At 42.0% G+C, this 18,576-nt stretch overlaps 1 protein-coding gene across 2 annotated transcripts in view; it reads left to right on the top strand.

Annotated features, from left to right (window-relative positions):
- Positions 1-3,821: 3,821 nt before the first annotated feature.
- Positions 3,822-18,576, top strand: part of RCAN3 (RCAN family member 3) — a 29,814-nt gene continuing 15,059 nt past the window's right edge. Inside the window, exons 1-2 of one of the 2 annotated variants that reach the window (XM_031962589.1) lie at positions 3,822-3,908; positions 11,075-11,322. In XM_031962589.1, coding sequence (XP_031818449.1) covers positions 11,128-11,322 — 195 coding nt within the window. In that variant the 5' untranslated portion in view covers positions 3,822-3,908; positions 11,075-11,127. Of the gene's footprint in view, positions 3,909-6,104; positions 6,395-11,074; positions 11,323-18,576 lie in introns of those variants that run through there. The other variant, XM_003764936.4, reaches the window with a different exon arrangement.

Below are 18,576 nucleotides of genomic sequence, written 5' to 3'. Positions count from 1 at the left end.
GCTTTTGAATGTTTCTTCTCTGCTGTCCACACCCCCAACACCCCCACCATATACCCTCCTTTGGGGAGGCAAAGGAGTGATGGAAGTAGGAGAATAATGGGGAAGGAGATTGAAATGCTGAAGATTTTGTACTTAAATTAGAATGAAATCTTTCTGTAATGGAGTATTATGGTGCTATATAATAAGTGACAAATGAGATGAATACAGAAAAGTATGAGAAAACTTTATATGAAATGATGCAGAGTGGAGTTAGCAGGACCAAGAAAATACTGTATTCAATGGCAACAGTAGTGGAAGTGGAAGAATAAGCATAAAATAATAAAAAATGAGAAATGAAAAACACTCAAAAATGAAATTATAAAGAATAAATGTGGCCCAAAAGAAGAGAGATGAGAAGATACCTCCTCTTCCTTTACAGGTGGAGGGTGGTAGGATCTTTGGGTGTGGAATAATTTATATATTGTCCAATTTTTTAAGTATTGAGTAATTCGTTGATTTTCTTTTTCCTTTTTCTTAAGAAATAGTCTTTGTTCTATTGAATAACTTTCTGAGAAAGAGAAGGAAACGGGGAAATCTAGGTGACGTAAAAACAAAATATATCAATAAAATTTATTATTTAAAAGAAAAAAGAATATGGTCTTCTGAGTTTGGTCACCACAGGTTTTGATAATAGATGAAGATCCAATGCACATATTAGACAGTGCCCCAGGACTCTCTTAGCAGTAGTCATCACATCATCACATTGGTTTGTGCATCGGGTCAGATTCATCCTTCGGTTTCTTTAATGGAAGCTAAACTGCTTTGCTGTACAGGGTGCATATACACATGCATGATATGCCCTTTTTGCTTTAAGCTTCTGAGCAAATTTGGTCCGTCACTGGTTGAGGTTCAGAATGATGTTACCTTGGGGTTCTCTATAGGAATCATGGGACCTTGTGGTCTTCCAGTATGTACCATATGCAAAAGTTATATTTTGTTCATTTCACAAACCTGATGCTGCATGTTGCATTTCTTTTATAATTGTATAATGTGTCCACTGGTTGAGAGTAATTTTACAAAGTGATATTTAAAAATAATAATAAAAAAAATTCAGTAATATGCTTCGAGTATTTATCTTCAAATTTGGACTATCTAGAGCCAGCATAGGCATGAGTGAGACCTGTTATTTTGATTCAAGAAGAGCATATATGTTTTATTATATTCTTTTACTGTCATTAAACATACAGCCTTTACAGGACCATATAGGTCCTGTGCTAAGCCCAGGGGATACAAATGTAAGCAGAAAGATCCTGTCTTTAAGTAGCTTACATTCTAACGGGAAAATACTATACATAAAGAGAAGCTTAAAAGGGGTGAGGGGTGAAAGTTCGTGAAGACCTTGCTAGTCTGGGCACCCAACGTAGTTAAACTGAGGTTCTAAAAGGAGCCATCTAGTCTATGGGGAGAGACCACCGGGGCTGTAAGTACTTAATTACATTGTATGAATTCCGGGGCTGGAGTGAGCTTCAGATTTCTGAATTATGACACAAAGTCTGCATTTAGGTCCATGGCCTGCCCTCTACCTTCATCTGAAAATGGAAAGGTAAGTATTCCTAGACTGAACTATTTATGTCTAAAAAAGAGAAGGGTAATGTAGTGATGTTAGTTAACCAATGGAATGAATCTTGGGAGTCTATGTTCATAAGCAGCTTGACATCCTCCAACTAGACAGGAGAGAGAGGATTCAATCTATTTCTAAGAAGTGCTTGGGTAGAGACCTGGAAGGAGCCTAAGAAAATGGAATATTAGTGTTGGGAAGAACCTTAGAGAGAACCAGAAGGGGTCCTAAGGCTCATCTACCCCAATCTGGTCATTTTACAGAAAAAGCCCCAAAGTGGGATTCATCCTCCATTTCCAATTAATAATAGAGAAGGGTTGCAGCCTGAAGTCTCCCAGCTCCCAAACAGGGGAGGGATGTTTTTAACTGTTTTTCCCTATATCCAAGTTGTCAAACACAAAGCCCACGCTGAACCAAATTAAAATGCAGTTTCAGGATGATTTTAATACATTAAATTTTTTAAAAGATACAAACATGGTTTTCTAAGTCAATCCACAGATTTCCTAAATATGATTTAGTGGCCATTTGACTAGACTGCCCTGTTACTTATGTAAAGACAGGGATAGGGATCCTGAAATTATAACTTCATTCTCAGAATCCCCCTGAGGAGGTGGAAGTGAGCCACAGCAGGAGCTTCCAGTTGATAGCAGTAAAGTGTCAAGGTGGGGCTTAAGGTCAGTTATCCAAGAGGAAAATAGGGCAATGATCCCTCTCACAGAACTTCCTTGACACAACAGAAGTCATAAATTTTCCATGGAGATGGCTTAGCTTTGCTTAGCTCCTGACACCAGCCAAGCAATGTCTGAGTCCCCAGAGGCCTGGTTTTCAGGCCAGGGGCCTGAACAGTCCTGAGGGTTTCATTTTATTTTGTCTTTAGGGGATCCGAAGGCCTCTCTATGGTGTCTGCTTTTTGCGGTTCAGTCCGAGTCAGAACATTCTTGGGTCTCTTTTTCAGGCGCTACTGCTTAGAAGGGCACGCTGAAGCAGGTAAAACAGTGAGAGCCGGGAGTCGGGGGCCCCTTTGTTGGCAGCCTGGTGAATGAAGCCTGGTCTCTGACAAGTTTTTATTGAAGAAAATGCGAGATTTCAGAGATTAGTGAAAATGAGGATGTACTTTCCCCTCCCCACACACGGTCGAAATGTCCTGCTGAAATCTTGGGGGGGAGGGGTTTAGGGTTAAGAACTCCTTATCTCCTTCAACCTTTGCTTAACAGGGAAGGAAACTGGGGTCCAGAGAGGCACAAGCTGCCTACGGGGGCCCACAGCGACCAGGGCAGAGCATCAGTCCGGTCCCGCTCCACTACTGGCCAGGGGGTTCCATCCCTCTGTTGCTGTGCCTCAGTTTCCCTGCCTGTGACCGTCTCCCTCCCCATTATGAGATGTCTCTGTTACGGAAATTGCGAACTGCAAGGCGAGGGGGAGAACCCCTTCCCCTCGCGCCCCGGGCCTAAAGGTCAGGGTGGGACCAGACTGGGATCCAGGACGTGAACGGGAGGGCGAGGCGAAGCCCGGGGCCGTGCTGCCAGGGAAGAAGAGCGCATGCGCCCCTGCGCGAAGCTGGGCAAGAGTGGAACTGTCATCTCCCCCCCCACCTTTCGCAGGGGAAAGCAGGAGAATGCGCACGCGCAAGCATCATTGCGGGGGAGGGTCCGCTCCTAGCTCCCCCCTTTCCCGCCTCTAATTCCAAGGGAGAGGGATGGGGTGGGGGTGAGGGACAGGCTTAATTTGGGGAAGAAATGAGGAATGGGAAAGAGAAATGGGGGTGGGGAAAGAGTAAAAAATGAAGGGGAGGGGCGCGAGTGAGGCGGAGGGGAATGACAGAAGGGGAAGGAGGAGGAATGAGAGGGCGGGGGGAGAGAGGGAATGAGAAGGGCAGGGGGGGGGAATGATGGACGAGGAGAAATAGAGAAGGAGGGCATGAGGTAGCAGGAGAGAAGGGGTCACGAGCCGAGAAGCGAGGCCTGCGCACGCGCAACCGGAGCTTCGGGAAGAGGGGAAGGAGGAGTCGCTTCCTGCTCCGGTCTAAGTCCGGCTCCCGCCTCCTCCCTTCGCGGCCTCCCCGACTCTCCCGAAGGGGGGAGGGGAGAAGATGCTGGGGGGGAGGAGGAACGAGAGGGAGGAGTGAGAGAGAGGAGCGGGAGCGCGCTCAGGGCGCGCGGGGCCGGAGCGCGCGAGGCCACGGGGGCGCGCGGGCGGCCCGTGGCTGCCTCTGGGGCTCGGTGCACTGGAGCCGCCGCCGCCGCCGCCACCTCGGTCGCTCCGGCTCCGGGCCCGCGTCCCCTCCCCCCGCCCGCGTCCTCTGGAGTTTTCGGTGAGTTTGACAGCTGCAGCATCTCGGCCCCGCCCTCCCCTGCACGGAGCCCCAGGCCCTGCGCGCCGCCTCCCCCACCCCCATCCCGAAACCCCGCGGCTCGTGGCGGGGCGACACGCGTGACACCGCTCCAGGCGCGCCCTTCTCGCGCCGGGCCAGTGACCGCCCCCCCCCCTCCCCGCCTCCGTTCCCACCTCCGTCAGATAACGGGAGTGGTCTCTCCTCCAAATCCGCCTCCCTGCTGAACCTGAGGTCGCACGGGGGGCGGGGGGGGGGGGGGAGGAAAAGGGGTCCCCCCACGCCCGGGGTCAGCAGAGCCTTGGAGATGCTCCGATCCCCTTCCTCCCTCAGGCCGGGTAGTCGGTGCCGCCGCTGGCCCCGCGCCATTGTTGGGTTTGGCTCTGCTCCGAAGCCCCCGAAACAAGAGCCCCCCACCCCTGCCGGTTCTGTAACTTCCCTAAACTTGTGCTGCCTGACTCCGGGCTTCCTGCCTGGGCAGAGAGGGCAGCGGCGGCCGGCCCTTGGAGGAGACAGCGCGCTGGGCAGGAAACCCGCACCCAGAAACCCTGCCTGCCCCCTCGAACGGGCTCAGCCCCCTCCCCCCAAACGGGGACTGAGGAGCCCGCTGCACAGGTGGTGTAGCCCGGCACAGGTGCGTACGTACGCACGGCCCTGCGGGTCCGCGCCGCGAAAGCTTTGTCCGGGACCTCGGGACAGAGAATCAGCCGTGGCCCTGCTAGGGTCCGGGGCGAGGAAACTGCCGAGTGCCTCGTCTAAAGTCACAGAGGCTGAGTAACTCCTGCAGCCAGGCTCAGAGAAAGCGCCGACTGCTTTTCAGTGCTATCTCTTCCCAGGACGTCTGTGTCTGCACTCTGCCTTTCTTAATATTGTTGTGATAATCTAAGTGTAATCTCTTAAAAATCCAGTGGTTCCCTTTAATGTCAGACTCCAACCAGTTATTTAAAGGGATAGACTGGGAAAATTCAGAATGTAGAGAATTAGACCTTGGAACATAGAATATCAGAAATGGGGCTTGGCAAGGGCTCTTAGGCTATAGGGTGTTACCTTCAGAGCCAAGTTTTGAGATCATCTTTCCAAAACAGAAGCCCACAGAAATTGTATTTTCATTAGTGGGTAAAAAACTGATTTATTCTATATTGCAAATTACCTAACACAAACTGATATAGTGCCTTCGCCTTTGAACTTAACTAATTTCAAAGAATATTCCATTCTTGTTTTGCCTTTAATAGCAATTGACTCTTATGGATGTCCATGATCCCCTATGTTACAGTTTGATTAACATGAGATTAAAAAGCACATGTTTGTGCGTCACATCTTTTCAGTTTGGTTTGGTTTCAATTTGATGAAATCTTTGAAGTGGTTAGAGATAATTTTAGGATGTTCTTTGGTGTGAGACCTGTAAATCCAAGGTGGCCATTCATTCCTTAGCCATGTAAATCAGCTTTCTATTTTATCACCTTGCAACTGACAAAAACCTTGTCATGTTCTTGTGAAAGAGATTCTCAGTGCTTAGGAAAATCATATTTCCCTCCAAGTTTAAAATGACCTTTATGATTTGATTTTGAATGGTGTCTAGGGTCTGATTTCAGATCCTTCTTCCAGAAGAGAGATGTCCTTTTGCCTCTTTGAATCTACATCTTCTCTGTCATTTGCCAGTTAAGAGAGTTGCCCTGAATGCTAACAAGTTGTGATTTGCCCAGAACCAGACATCTAGCATATGTGTCAGAGGTAGATTTGAACCCAGGACTTCATAAGGCTGAGATGAGCTCTCTGAGCTTTGTAAATAGATATTAAATTTGTAGATTGGTTTGAGGAATAGCGTGATATAAGAATAACCTCTAGGTACAATTGTCAAGAAAAATAGTTATGATAAGATACTGAGTTGCAATAGACAGAGTTCTTTAAACCACCACCCCTCCCACCTCCCAATGGAAATCTCAGGGTTTGAGAACTCTTATGTAACATGCAAAAGTTGAGATTGATTCTTCAGTAATTGGAAGTGGAGGAAATATTTTGGGGAAATGAAATAGACATAAGTCAGTATCATATTTTTTGAGTCATATAACTTAAATATTTTTAATAGCTTAATGTTTACCCTCATTTTGTTTGACAGTTAATTCTTGTATTCCTATTTGATTCCCCCATCCAGCCAAATAAATCCCTATCCTCATCCTCCCTGAAGGTTCCTGGGACATAGGGATAGCATGGAATCCAATGAAATCCAGAGAAAAGCAGAAATCTTCGGTTTTGCCTATAGTGCAAGCTTCTGTCCTCAGCAAACCTTTTCCCAGAGCTTCTTAGAAATAGTCAACTCCTGCCAGCAAATGATGAAATGAGAAGGGAGTAGGAGGTTCAAGCAAAAGGCTTGTATAATAAGCAGCCTCTGAAGACTCATAAATTGACAAGACTTAGTGTTTTTGAGGAATGTGGCATGCCTTCAAATCTGTTCAAACGCAGCAGCATCTGTGAGTATCTTTTCTTATTTTACAGATGAAGAGATTGCAACATGAAAAGTCCAATAGATTCCCCAACATCACTCAGCAAGTGCTTTGTAGAGATAGAAATAGAATCCTACTTTGTTGGGTAGCCCTCATAACACACTTAGGAGGGATGATATGATCCCAGAGAGGGCACAGACTCTGCAAGTATTGTGATGAGAAACCCATTCCTTTTCAAGGATTATGGTCATTTAACTAGTTCCAAATCTACATAATTAAAAAAAAAAAGAGTACTGCCCCTTATAAATACTTTAATTAAGGAGGAATCTGTCTGATGAGAATTTGACAGAAATAGTATGATTAATTGATGATGGGCTTTATAAAGCAACTTGACATCGTTCCTTGAAAGATTGTCAGGCTACTCTGGCAGAAGGACTATTGTAGCAATATAAAAGATCATTCTTCTTGGAGTTTTTCACTCATTTCATGTGTCCTAAAAGAACTATTTGCTAGACTTCAGTTTGCTAGTTACCGTTAGCACTGAAGAGGTATTTATACTCTGATCCATGCAGATGTTTGCTTGTTGAAGCTAGAACCATTCTGTTGTTACAGCAAGAGTCAGTGCTGTGAGGGCACAAAATATTGGGAGCAGCCCCAGCTGAGAAAAAGTTAACAGTTCCAGTAGTCATAGCTTAGCACTGACCCTCACGGATTGTTAATGCATGCTGACCAACCCTGTTTCTATTCCAATAAGACTGTTTCATCCAGTTGATGTTTTCAGTCTGGCTCCTGTTTTTGTTCAGATTTGGCTGGAGTTAGAATGTTGGTAGGAGTTTGTGAAACTATTTGACCATGAGCTCTATCAAAAACAAAAACAAAAAATCTCACATGCCTGTACAGTGAAAGAATTTATGCCAAGAAATATTAATGTTGCCTTTAGTAAGAGAGAACCAATTTCTAATTCCAATAGAGCTAAGATGTTCATTACATAATAATGCAAAATCCTGACTGTCTACCAAATACCAGCGTAGCTAAATTTGTAGAACTTCATTACCAAAAAGTTAGCTAGAAGGCTATCCCCCCAGAAGGGGAATTTTTTTTTCTCAGCCACAGAGGCTTACAAAGACAATTGACTATTTTGTGGGGTAGCAAAATTCATATGATTTTTTTTTCAATTGACTATTTTCATCCTTTCAGGGATTTGTATTTTCATCAGTGTAGATTCCTTCCATCGTGTAGATAGCAATCATCTCAATGTAGCTGATTGTCTTTGTGAGCTTCTGTGGCTGGAGAAAATAATCCCCTACTACAAATTTAGCTATGCCGATTGTTGGTAGTCAGACACATGATCCATCCCTGAGTCCATCCCTAAACCTCCACTAGTTGTTAAGACTTGTCAGCCAGACTGCCATAACTAAGAATTTTTATGCTACAGCAAGTAGCCCAAACCATTCTGGAAGCAAAAAGAATGACACATTCTCTTCCTTAATTAAGAGAAGGGGGCAGGTACCCACTTGCAAGCTGTGGTAGAGATGGAGATCCTGCTTTCCTATTGAGTATGTCTATTTGATAGTAGACTTTGGAATAGAGTAACAACTCACCAGCCACAAAGTCTTCTTACTAGCTAGATGCTTAGCTTCGTTTCTACCCTAGGAAAGGAATATAAGCCTATGTCCTTTAAATCTGTTGCCCTAATTAGGACCCCCTGACCAGAACTTACACAGCCTTCAAGAATTGCAGGTTGTCTTCATGCTTTGTTGAGATATTGAGTAGAGCATTTGTTAGCTTTAGCTCTGAATAGCTTATTTAAATTTTGCTTTGAATTTTATTTGTTTTGTGGACTAGCATTTGTAAAAATGAAGACAGATTGAGGTTTTATTTTTGTCCTGTCCTGCTACACATCTCATTTAGGAGTATATGAGTTCAACCATAAAACAAACAATTCAGATGAGGCAAAGACTCTGTGTTCTGTGTAGATGTGTTAACTGAGCAGCAATCACATTAAACTCTCCTGATGTACCATAGCAATAAAACAGTACTTCAAGCCTGGGTGCCATCACTTTAAAAACCAGTTTAAAAAAAAAAAAAACAAACTCTAATGGAATATAGAACTAATAGGAATATAGCAACACGGAGGACAAGTGTTTTCATCATAGTCTTAAAGATAGAAAGGTAGAAAACAGGAAATGAAGGTATCACATCATGAAAATTAAAAAAGTTCAGGTACAGGAAACACTATTTCCTGTGTTCTGATTTTTTTTTCTTTTGAGGAGTAAGAAGATGGAACTTTAGTTTTCTAATTCAGTTTTTAAGGTTTTTACTTGTTTTAATCACCCCAAATTTTCCTTCTCTTCCCTCTAAACCTACCTTTCTCCTCCTCCAATTGAGACCAGAAGGAAAACAAATTCCTTATATTTAAGTATGATCGATGGAAACAAATGCACATTGGTCATACCTCCCTGCTCCCAATTTTTTTTTCTCTCTCATTCTGCATCCTGAGTCTTTCACCTCTATAGCTGGAGGCAGGTTTTATCATTAATCCTGGCTCATCATTATGCTGATTAAAAAAAATAAATAAACACAATTGTGTTCCATCATACTTATATACCATTACTTGTCCCGGATGGAACTTTAAAAAGAGAAATCATATCGCTGAAAAACAGTTTGCTTCTTTGACTTTCAGTACCAACTGGTTAACATCCCTTCCTCCACCTCTCTGAAAAGTCCTATAAAATAATAGTACAGATCAAAGAAGAACTAAGGACACTATGAAATGCCAAAAGAATCATTTTGATCACATTAAATTAAAAAGGTTTTATACAAACATCAATGTAGCCATGGTTAGAAGGAGAGCAGAAAACTGGGAAATAATTTTTATAGTTGATAAAGGCTTCATTTCTAAAATAACATAGAGAAGAACTGGGTCAAATTTGTAAGCAAACAAGTCATTTCCCAATTGATAAATGGTCAAAGGATACAAACAGTTTTCTGATAAAGAAATTAAAGTCATCTATAGTCATATGAAAAAATGATCCAAATCACTATTGATTAGAGAAATGCAGATTAAAACAACTCTGAACCTCACACCTATCAGATTGACTAAGATAATAGGAAAAGATAATGATAGATGTTAGAGGGGTTGTGGGAAAAGTGGGACTTTAATGCATTGTTGGTGAAGTTGTGAAATGATCCAGCTGAAGAGCATTTTGGAACTATGCCTAAAGGTCTATCAAACTGTGCATACCCTTTGATCTACCAGTCTCTCTACTAGTTCTTTGTATTTCAAAGAAATCATTAAAAAAAAAAAAAAAGGAAAGGGACCCACGTGTGCAAAACTGTTTGTAGCAGCTCTTTTTGTAGAGACAAGGAACTAGAAACTGAGTGGATGCCCATCAATTGGAGAATGGCTGAATAAGTTATAGTATATGAATGTTATAAAATATTGTTGTTCTGTAAGAAATTATATGCAGGATAATTTTAGAGAGACCTGGGAAATGAGCAGAACCAGGAAATCACTGTACATGGCAACAACAAGATTATACGATGATCAAATTTGACAGACTTGGCTCTTTTCAACAATGAAATGATTTGGGCCAGTTTCAATGGTCTTGTGATAGGGAGAACCATCTGCATCCAGAGAGAGGGATGTGGATCACAGCATAGTATTTTTACCTTTGTGTTGATGGTGTTTGCTTTTCTTTTTTCATGGTTTTTCCCTTATATTCACAAAAATAACTAATATAGAAATATGTTTAAAATGATTGTATATGTATAACTTATATCAGATTGCTTGCTGTCTTAAGGAAGGAAGAGATAAAGAAGAAAATAATCTAGGAACTAAAAATCTTACAAAAATGAATGTTGAAAAATATCTTTACATGTAATTGAAAAAATAAAATTCTATTGAAATGAAAACACTGTTATATGTATTATATAGCAGTTCTGACTTTTTTAAACCTGCTTTTTATGCTTAAAAAGCATCCTACTTTAAGATGTAATGACCTTTAATATCTCTGAAAGTTAAGCTATTCAGAGAATCTTATTTTATAGAATTCTGCTCTGGACCTGGTGGGTGAAAGAACTGATCCAAGTCTCTTTCATTTCTCTAGTTACTAGAATTCTGTAATGATTTTTTTTAAAGGTTTTATGTTTTCTGATTTATCTCAGTACTTACAGGAAATATTTTCAGAACTCGTAGTGACTAAATTTATAGAGAACTTTTGCTTACTTAATATCTTTGAAAGGAACTAACTAATTAAGAAAAGGCAGTTGCACCACTAGAGAGCAGATTTCCAGCTGCAGATGGCAAATTAGTCCATGTGGGCACCTACCAATTTGCCACTTTCAGTGTTGTGGGGAAGTTAAATGGAAAACAAACATGCAGACACAATTGTGTTTTGTGTTTTCCTCTTACTACTTTGAAACAAATACACAAATGTGTATTTGCCTTTTCACACATGCTAGAAAATTTTGACCTTTTTCCTGTTTTCACTTAGAGCTGGCAAAATATATTGCATCAGGCAACCATATTGAAAATAAAAACCAATGTTGATAGTTTTCAGTTGTAGAAGGTTGAGATGAGTTGATTTATGAAGTAAACAGGGGGCCCATTCATCTTTGCTCAATAAAAGTGTTTCACTACACCCATTGTGAGGGAATGTGCCGCGGCATGTGCTTTGGTCTGATTTTTGGTTTCTTTTATAACAGGTGCCTTGTTGACATTGTGGAACTTAGAAAAAGAGATCTGCTCTTAGGGGACAATGCTAAGGGACGTTATGAAGTCTTGGAGTGACAGCCAGTCAGATCTTTACAGCAGTGACCAAGAAGAGGAGGAAGAGATGATTTTTGGTGAAAATGAGGATGATTTGGAAGAGATGATGGATTTAAGTGATCTGCCTACCTCACTTTTTGCATGTAGTGTACATGAAACTGTGTTTGAGGTGCAAGAGCAGAAGGTAGGTAATATGCGGATATATTAGAGATCGCTTGTCATAAAATGCTAATTAGATCTATTATAGAATATTGGTTATGGTGGTACACTGGAGAGAGTGCTGGGCCTGAGGCAGGAAAACCCGAGTTCAAATCCAGCCTCAGATACTTAATAGCTGGGTAACCCTGAGCAAGTCACTTTATCTCTGTTTACCTTAGTTTTCTGATGACATGGGAATAATAACAGTACCTTCTTCCCAGGGTTGTTGGAAAATGAGATAATATTTATAAAACACTTAGCAATTGCCTGGCATACAGTAGGTGTTATATAAATGCTCAAGGAAGCCTGAGGAGACTTATTGTCTTAAGGTAAATGCTTCTGTGTTCACAGAGCATGTGTCCAGGTAGAAGCTGTGCATGGTCAGTACTCAACCAGCCTGTTCCTGCTTGCTGAGCAGGGGATAAAATGGGGCTGCAATGTGAAAGGGTGGCAAGGTTGACAGGCTGCAGCAGCTAGAAGAAGCCGGGGCATGGGAAGGTGCTGTGAACCGCCCAAATGCCCTCAGAGGTGGGTCGCTGACCTCGCTGCCCTTTTGTGTCAAAGAATTAATTGCTGAATCTTAAAGTTGAAGGAATCCTTAATTTTCTGAACTGGTAGGAGCTCAAAAAACTACTGATTTAGCCTAGATTACTCTTGGAGGCCAACTTGTACAAAGAAGTTATTTTGAGCTCTTTACACAATAAAAATTATATAGAATGTGGTAAGATCATCACAAATTCTGAATGAGATTTTCCTTTATGTGATCTGGCTAATTATATTTCTGTAGAAGCTGGCTGGAACAAAATGATAGCTCATTTTCCAATGCCTAACCTTTTCTAGTTTATTATTCGCCTGGAAAAAAAGTGGGTTTTTGCCTCATTTCCTTGAGTCTTAGTCATGAATACCTAAAATTCAGTTCAACCCTATGAACACAACTCTTGCTATTCAAAGTAGTCAGGATTCAAAGATAAAAATGCCTTTCCTCAAGGACCTTATTACCCTCCTGAGGTCCCATGTAAAAGATAAGTGAATACAAAACACATCTAAAGGCTGTGAAGGAGCTGGGCTTTGAAGGAATCGCCTAGAGATTTTGTGAGGCAGAAGTGAGGAGGAGGGCATCCACACCTGGTAGAGGAACCCTTATTGATGCAAAGGTTCAGAAGAAGGAGGTAGGTTTTGATGTCTAAGAAATAGCTAGCAGAATGAAGAGTGCATGAGGAGAAAAAGAGAAATGTAAAAACTTGGAAAGATGGATAGAAGCAAGACTGTTAGGATCTTAAATGCCAGACCAAAGGTTTGTCTTTTATTCTAGAGGCAATGTGGAGCTGTTAAATTTTTTTTTAAGTAGGGAGAGGGTAACAATCACAAAATCAGAGTTGAATAAGACTTCAGTTATTGTTTAGTACAGTAAATCCTGTGAAGTGGATGGCCTTCCTGCTACTACCTACCATCATTTATCCCATTTTCTCTGGGACCAGACAGGATTAAATCTAATCCCTTTTCCACCTTTACAATCCTTCAGATACTTATATGCAACTGTCTTGGTCATATTGAATCTTTCTTTTCTAGACTAAATATTCCTAAGCCCTCCAACCAGTTTCATGGGACACTCATTCAAGGTCCTTCCCCATCCTTTTCTCTGAACACTCCCCAATATGTCATAGTCATTGGTTTAATGTAGTCACATCTGTGTTTTAGGAGCAACATTTTGGAGGGAATGGATGGTGTTGGGGGTGGATGAATAACCAACATCTGAACTGGTTATTCATTTCTTATACTGTAAGATTTCTCTTCTATTTTTTATCAGTGCTTGCATTTTCCCCAAAAGTAGTTGCTCTGTGAAAGTTTCTTCCTTCCCCTTAAGTCTTAAAATAGAACTTAGTTATCTTTTTCAGTCTCTGCAACCTCATTGGTTTTTCTCTATATTTTTAAATTCAGGCAGGATGAGAGAGAGAGAGAGTGTGTGTGTGTGTGTGTGTGTGTGTGTGTGTGTGTATTTTAAACCAAGTTTAGTGCTTAGTTTCCATACTTTAAATAGAAAAAATAATTTTGGAATATTTGTAGTAAGAGAAAGTCATGTGCAATTTCTCATTCATCCAAAAATTATATTCATGAGAACTTAATCTGATCTCATAATATTTGGCCATGGAGCAAACTTTGAGCAGTTTGGAGATTTATCACCATAGTATGTGTTTTCATCCCCACTTAGTATTTTGCCATTTAAAAAGCTGTTTCCTCCCAATAGCATGTAGGACAGATAGTGTAAGTATCATTATCCCCTTTTTAGACAAAAATATGGAAGCTGAAAGGCATAGTGGGGAAGGGGGGGTGGAGCCCAGTGCACCCCACATGTCACCAAGCATGCTGTGGCAGACTTTGAAAAGCTATGGGCACTTAAAAATGCACAAAGACTTTGGGAATAGTTTAAGCAAATCTGTGCTCAGATGAGTCTAGAGAAGAGAGAAATAGTTAAAATGGAGAAGAGGTCCCACTCTTCATTAATTTTCTTCTCTTAATAATATCAATTTTTCTTCTTATCTTTCAACTCTCTTCATTCTGATTTATCTAATGTTAGAGTAATCTGTGTCATCCACATAAATGCAGAAGAGATCACATTTTGAACAATAGAAGTAGGAAGATCCTGAGTGCTAAAAAGCATTTTATTTTCAAAGGAGTTTAGTTTATTCCTGAATCACAATAGTTCTTGTCTTTATAGCCTTCCAGCAGTTGGGACAAATGAAATAGGCTTTTACATCCTTCTGAGTGTTTGGTCTAAATTATCCAAGTGCTATTTGCCTCCAAAAGTGAATATCCATTTCCAGTTGCCAAGTATTTTTATACCACAGAGAAAATGTTGATTCTATTCTGTATGGGGGAAGTGGCTAAAACACAGCAGAGGAACATAGTTGAAAAAAACGATGGTTTGTGTATGTGTGTGTATACACTGATTGAACTCTATATGTATATTTTTATGTACACACTGTATTATATGAATAGATGCACCAAAAGTAAGACAATCTCGGTAGATTTGTTGCTAGCACTGTATTTTAACGTCCTATTCCCTTAATTAGATTTGAAGTTGTCACATGAAACAGTTTTATCTTTAACTCTATCTCTACCCTTCTTTAAAGTAAGGATAAAATTAAAGTAGCTTGGATTTTTCTGTAAACGTGCAGTTTTTAAGATTTTGAGACTACTCTAGAGTAAAATCATACTGAGAGGTTTATCACTCTATATAGTATAAAGTGACATCTGTGGACATTCAGCATATGTATTATTTGGCACAGCCTTTCTTTGCAGAGTTAGCTTTATGAAGAAATATAATATAATTCGTGTTGCATTTATAAATATAATTTATATTATTGTCCTTTAACATAAGTATTTTTCTTTTTTATGTGAATCTCTACTGAAAAAAGAGTAGAGATTTACTTGATTGCTTAGATATACTTTGAATTGTTTTTTCTAGTCAAACTGGTGAGTTTTCATTGAGCCATCTGTCCTTTGTTTGTCTGATTGTCCCTCATTTGTCTGACCAGTGACACTTATTCATGAGATGGTTAGCAAGGATTAATGATCTATCCTGTCACTACAGAATAGACGTTTCCTCGCTGTGAAATTAAGTAGATCACATAGGGATTGACATTGTTAACGCCACGCTCTTAATTGACCCAAATCCTGTAGTGTATCTTCATAGACATTCACCTCCACCTTCTTCAGTTTAAGCCTTTGCTAAGCATGAGCTTACACATTTCACTCTATATGTATCATTTGTGCATCTTACTAAGAATAGAGAATAAAAATTCTTTTTTTTTACATGAATTCTACCAAACATTTATTTTTTTTTAATTTATTTAATAGCCTTTTATTTACAGGATATATGCATGGGTAACTTTACAGCATTAACAATTGCCAAACCTCTTGTTCCAATTTTTCACCTCTTACCCCCCACACCCTCCCCTAGATGGCAGGATGACCAGTAGATGTTAAATATATTAAAATATAAATTAGATACACAATAAGTATACCTGACCAAAACGTTATTTTGCTGTACAAAAAGAATCAGACTCTGAAATATTATACAATTAGCTTGTGAAGGAAATCAAAAATGCAGGTGTGCATAAATATAGGGATTGGGAATTCAATGTAATGGTTTTTAGTCATCTCCCAGAGTTCTTTTTCTGGGCATAGCTGGTTCAGTTCATTACTGCTCCATTGGAAATGATTTGGTTGATCTCGTTGCTGAGGATGGCCAGGTCCATCAGAACTGGTCATCATATAGTATTGTTGTTGAAGTATATAATGATCTCCTGGTCCTGCTCATTTCACTCAGCATCAGTTCGTGTAAGTCTCTCCAGGCCTTTCTAAAATTATCCTGTTGGTCATTTCTTACAGAACAGTAATATTCCATAATATTCATATACCACAATTTATTCAGCCATTCTCCAACTGATGGACATCCATTCAGTTTCCAGTTTTTAGCCACTACAAAAAGGGCTGCCACAAACATTTGTGCACATACAGGCCCCTTTCCCTTCTTTATAATCTCTTTGGGATATAATCCCAGTAGTAACACTGCTGGATCAAAGGGTACGCACGAGAATAAAAATTCTAAATGAAAATCAAGGAAATAAAAACACAAAACAAGCTGGCGTTGCCTTGATTAGCTCAGCTGTGTCAGAGCTGACAGATTGCTGGATTTGGACCAAAAGATGTGGGTCCAGGTTTCCCCCTGGCCAGGTGGCAGCGGTGGGACCTGGGACAGGCCTCTGAGCACTTCTCTCTGCGTCTAAAGGAGAGCATTTAGGGTTAGGGTTCGGCAACATTGACACGGGGGCTTGCTGCTGAGGGACATCTCCTCCCAGGACTCAGTGGCCCTGACTTCCTCAATGGGGCCGTGCCCAGTGCTGCGGGCTCCAGCCAGTTCTGGGGGGACCTTTCTCATGTCTTCCCATAAGTTCTCCCTGTGCACCCTCCCCAGCATGCTAGGGACCTTTCTGGGGACACTGCCCAGCCATGGGCACTAGCTCTTACTGTATGACCAACCCGTCCTTTGTGGCAGTTATCCATCTCCGGTGGTATCTTTTACATCCATGGCGTCAAGCTCAAAATGAACTAGGGCCCACTAAACCCTCCCAGGGAGCCCCCAGTCACCTCCACGTGCCACAGGGAGGGGAGGACTCGGTTCTATTGGAATTAAAACTTCTCTGTGACAAACATGCTACTCTTCTTGTGTGGGCAACAATACCTCATCCCTCTGCCCTGCAGACCAGGTTAGCATTTCTTTGACAAGTTTTGAGGTCTTTGTCAAGGATCAGTTGGCTCTGAAGGCTCCAAGTCTTGCTTTACTTCCTCATCTCCTGAGTCCCGAATGGCCATGAGGAGAACAGGGGCTCTCCTGGGTATGGCTGGTGGGTCTCTGTGGGAGGTTTGCTCAGCTGAGTCGGCTCAGGGGGTTAGAAAGGCCCATCCTTGTTGAATTGTCTTCTTAAGCTCAGCTAAATAAATATCCTTCTGTATCTCTGCAGGGACCCCCTCGTTTTATTCTCGTAGCAAACTGAACTGCTGAGATATTCGCCTCGGTCAGGTCCAGCTCAGAACACCCTTTCACCCATTCTGTGCACTAGTCCAGTAGTTCTCAAATTTTCTAGTCTCAGGATCATTTTATATTCTTAAAAATTATTAAGGATTCTCCTTCCCCTTCCCTCCCCGAGGGTTTGTGTGGACTTTAGTTATCTGTTTTTGCCATAATCAGAACTAAAATGTTTTAGTATTATTATAAAAAACAATTTTAACCTCCCAGACCCCCTGAAAGGGCCTCAGGGACCCCCAGAGGTTCCCTGACCGCCCTTTGAGAATGATCAGCCTCATATTTTTTGCTGTTTTCACACTGCCCTCACATCCCCCATCTTTGTGGCTTTGTACCATGGCCAGTCCTCAGGCCTGCAGTGCACAACAGCTTCCTTCTACCTGGCCTCCCAGCTCTTCAGCAGCCGTGTTCAAACCCCAGCTTCAGCAGCCCTTCCTGCCCTGGCCCTCACCCAGCCCCCAATCGCCATGGGTGTAATTGGGGTGTGTTGTGCGTGTATTTCTTGTGTCTAGGTCTGCCCCACAGAATGGCAGCCCCTAATACAAGGCCTGCCCAGGGTAAGCACCTCATAGCTCCGTGCTGTTCTGACCTAATGCTAAACACCCCACCCCCCCCCCCGGTGCAGCCTGAGATGACACCGTGATCAGCAGCTCCTTAGGAGCCGAGCTCGGTCGGGACCCAGACTCTTCTCCTCTACCACTAAGCCGTACGGATCAGATCGCTTTCTGAACTACATCTTCTTGTGCTTTAAGTCCATTTTCTCCAGTTACATCCATGTGTAGAGGCAAAGTCCCCCTAAAGCACAGCTATTTCACAGTATCTCGTACTTATAACTTGACAGTCTGTTACTGTGAAAAATAAACCCACACAGTTTCAACAGGGTGACCGTTTACTGTGACATTCGCCAGGCCTCATGGCTCATAATCGGCACAGGGCCCAGCCTTCTGAGAATTTACCTTCCGAAAAGTGTTTTGAGCAAGTACTAAGACTATAAAAGTACAAAGTAAATAGCTGGGAAAAACAAGGAACAGCCCATATTTTCCTCTTGGCGGGTGGATTTTCCTTTATCTGTTTCCCTGATGCAGGGAGAAGTGTATCAGTTAGCATTTTCCTTCCACTGGTGGAAAGCATTGTGAAAGATAGAAGTTTGTAGATTTAAGTTTCTCCCCATATACACTAAAGATTTCGGAGTTTGTCCATGTTGCATTATTAAGCTGTACAGGGCGCTTTTCCTCAGGAGGGTATTTTATACTCTGGCCGAGTCCTTTGTGACCTGTCCTGGTATCTTCAGTCTACTTGCCACCAAGCAGAAAAGTTCTCAGCAGGAGAACCCTGTGTCCCGGAGGTCCTGGAATAGCTGGTCTTATCCTTTTCAAGCACAGCACCCCTTTCATTGCTGGGACCCCTTGAAATGGAGACGAGAGGCTGCAGTGACATTTGTGAACCTACCCATGCTTTAGAGGGTCCAAAGGGGGATTCGTCTTTTTTACTGTCACAGCAAAGGGCTGGGCAGCCATCTGTCCCCTTGTGTTGTGCTTCAGCACCCTGATGGACTGACTTCTTAGCTCTCCTTGGGGGGGGGGGGATGGGAGAGGGGGAGAAAGGAGCAGGGTCGCTTCAACATGGTGGAAAAACCAGCACCTCCCACCACTG

Source organism: Sarcophilus harrisii, chromosome 3 (genome assembly GCF_902635505.1).
Source record: "Sarcophilus harrisii chromosome 3, mSarHar1.11, whole genome shotgun sequence".
In the NCBI taxonomy this organism is placed as follows: Eukaryota; Metazoa; Chordata; class Mammalia; order Dasyuromorphia; family Dasyuridae; genus Sarcophilus; species Sarcophilus harrisii.
Note: the sequence above shows the minus strand (reverse complement) of the source record. Positions and strands in the feature narration are given on the sequence as shown.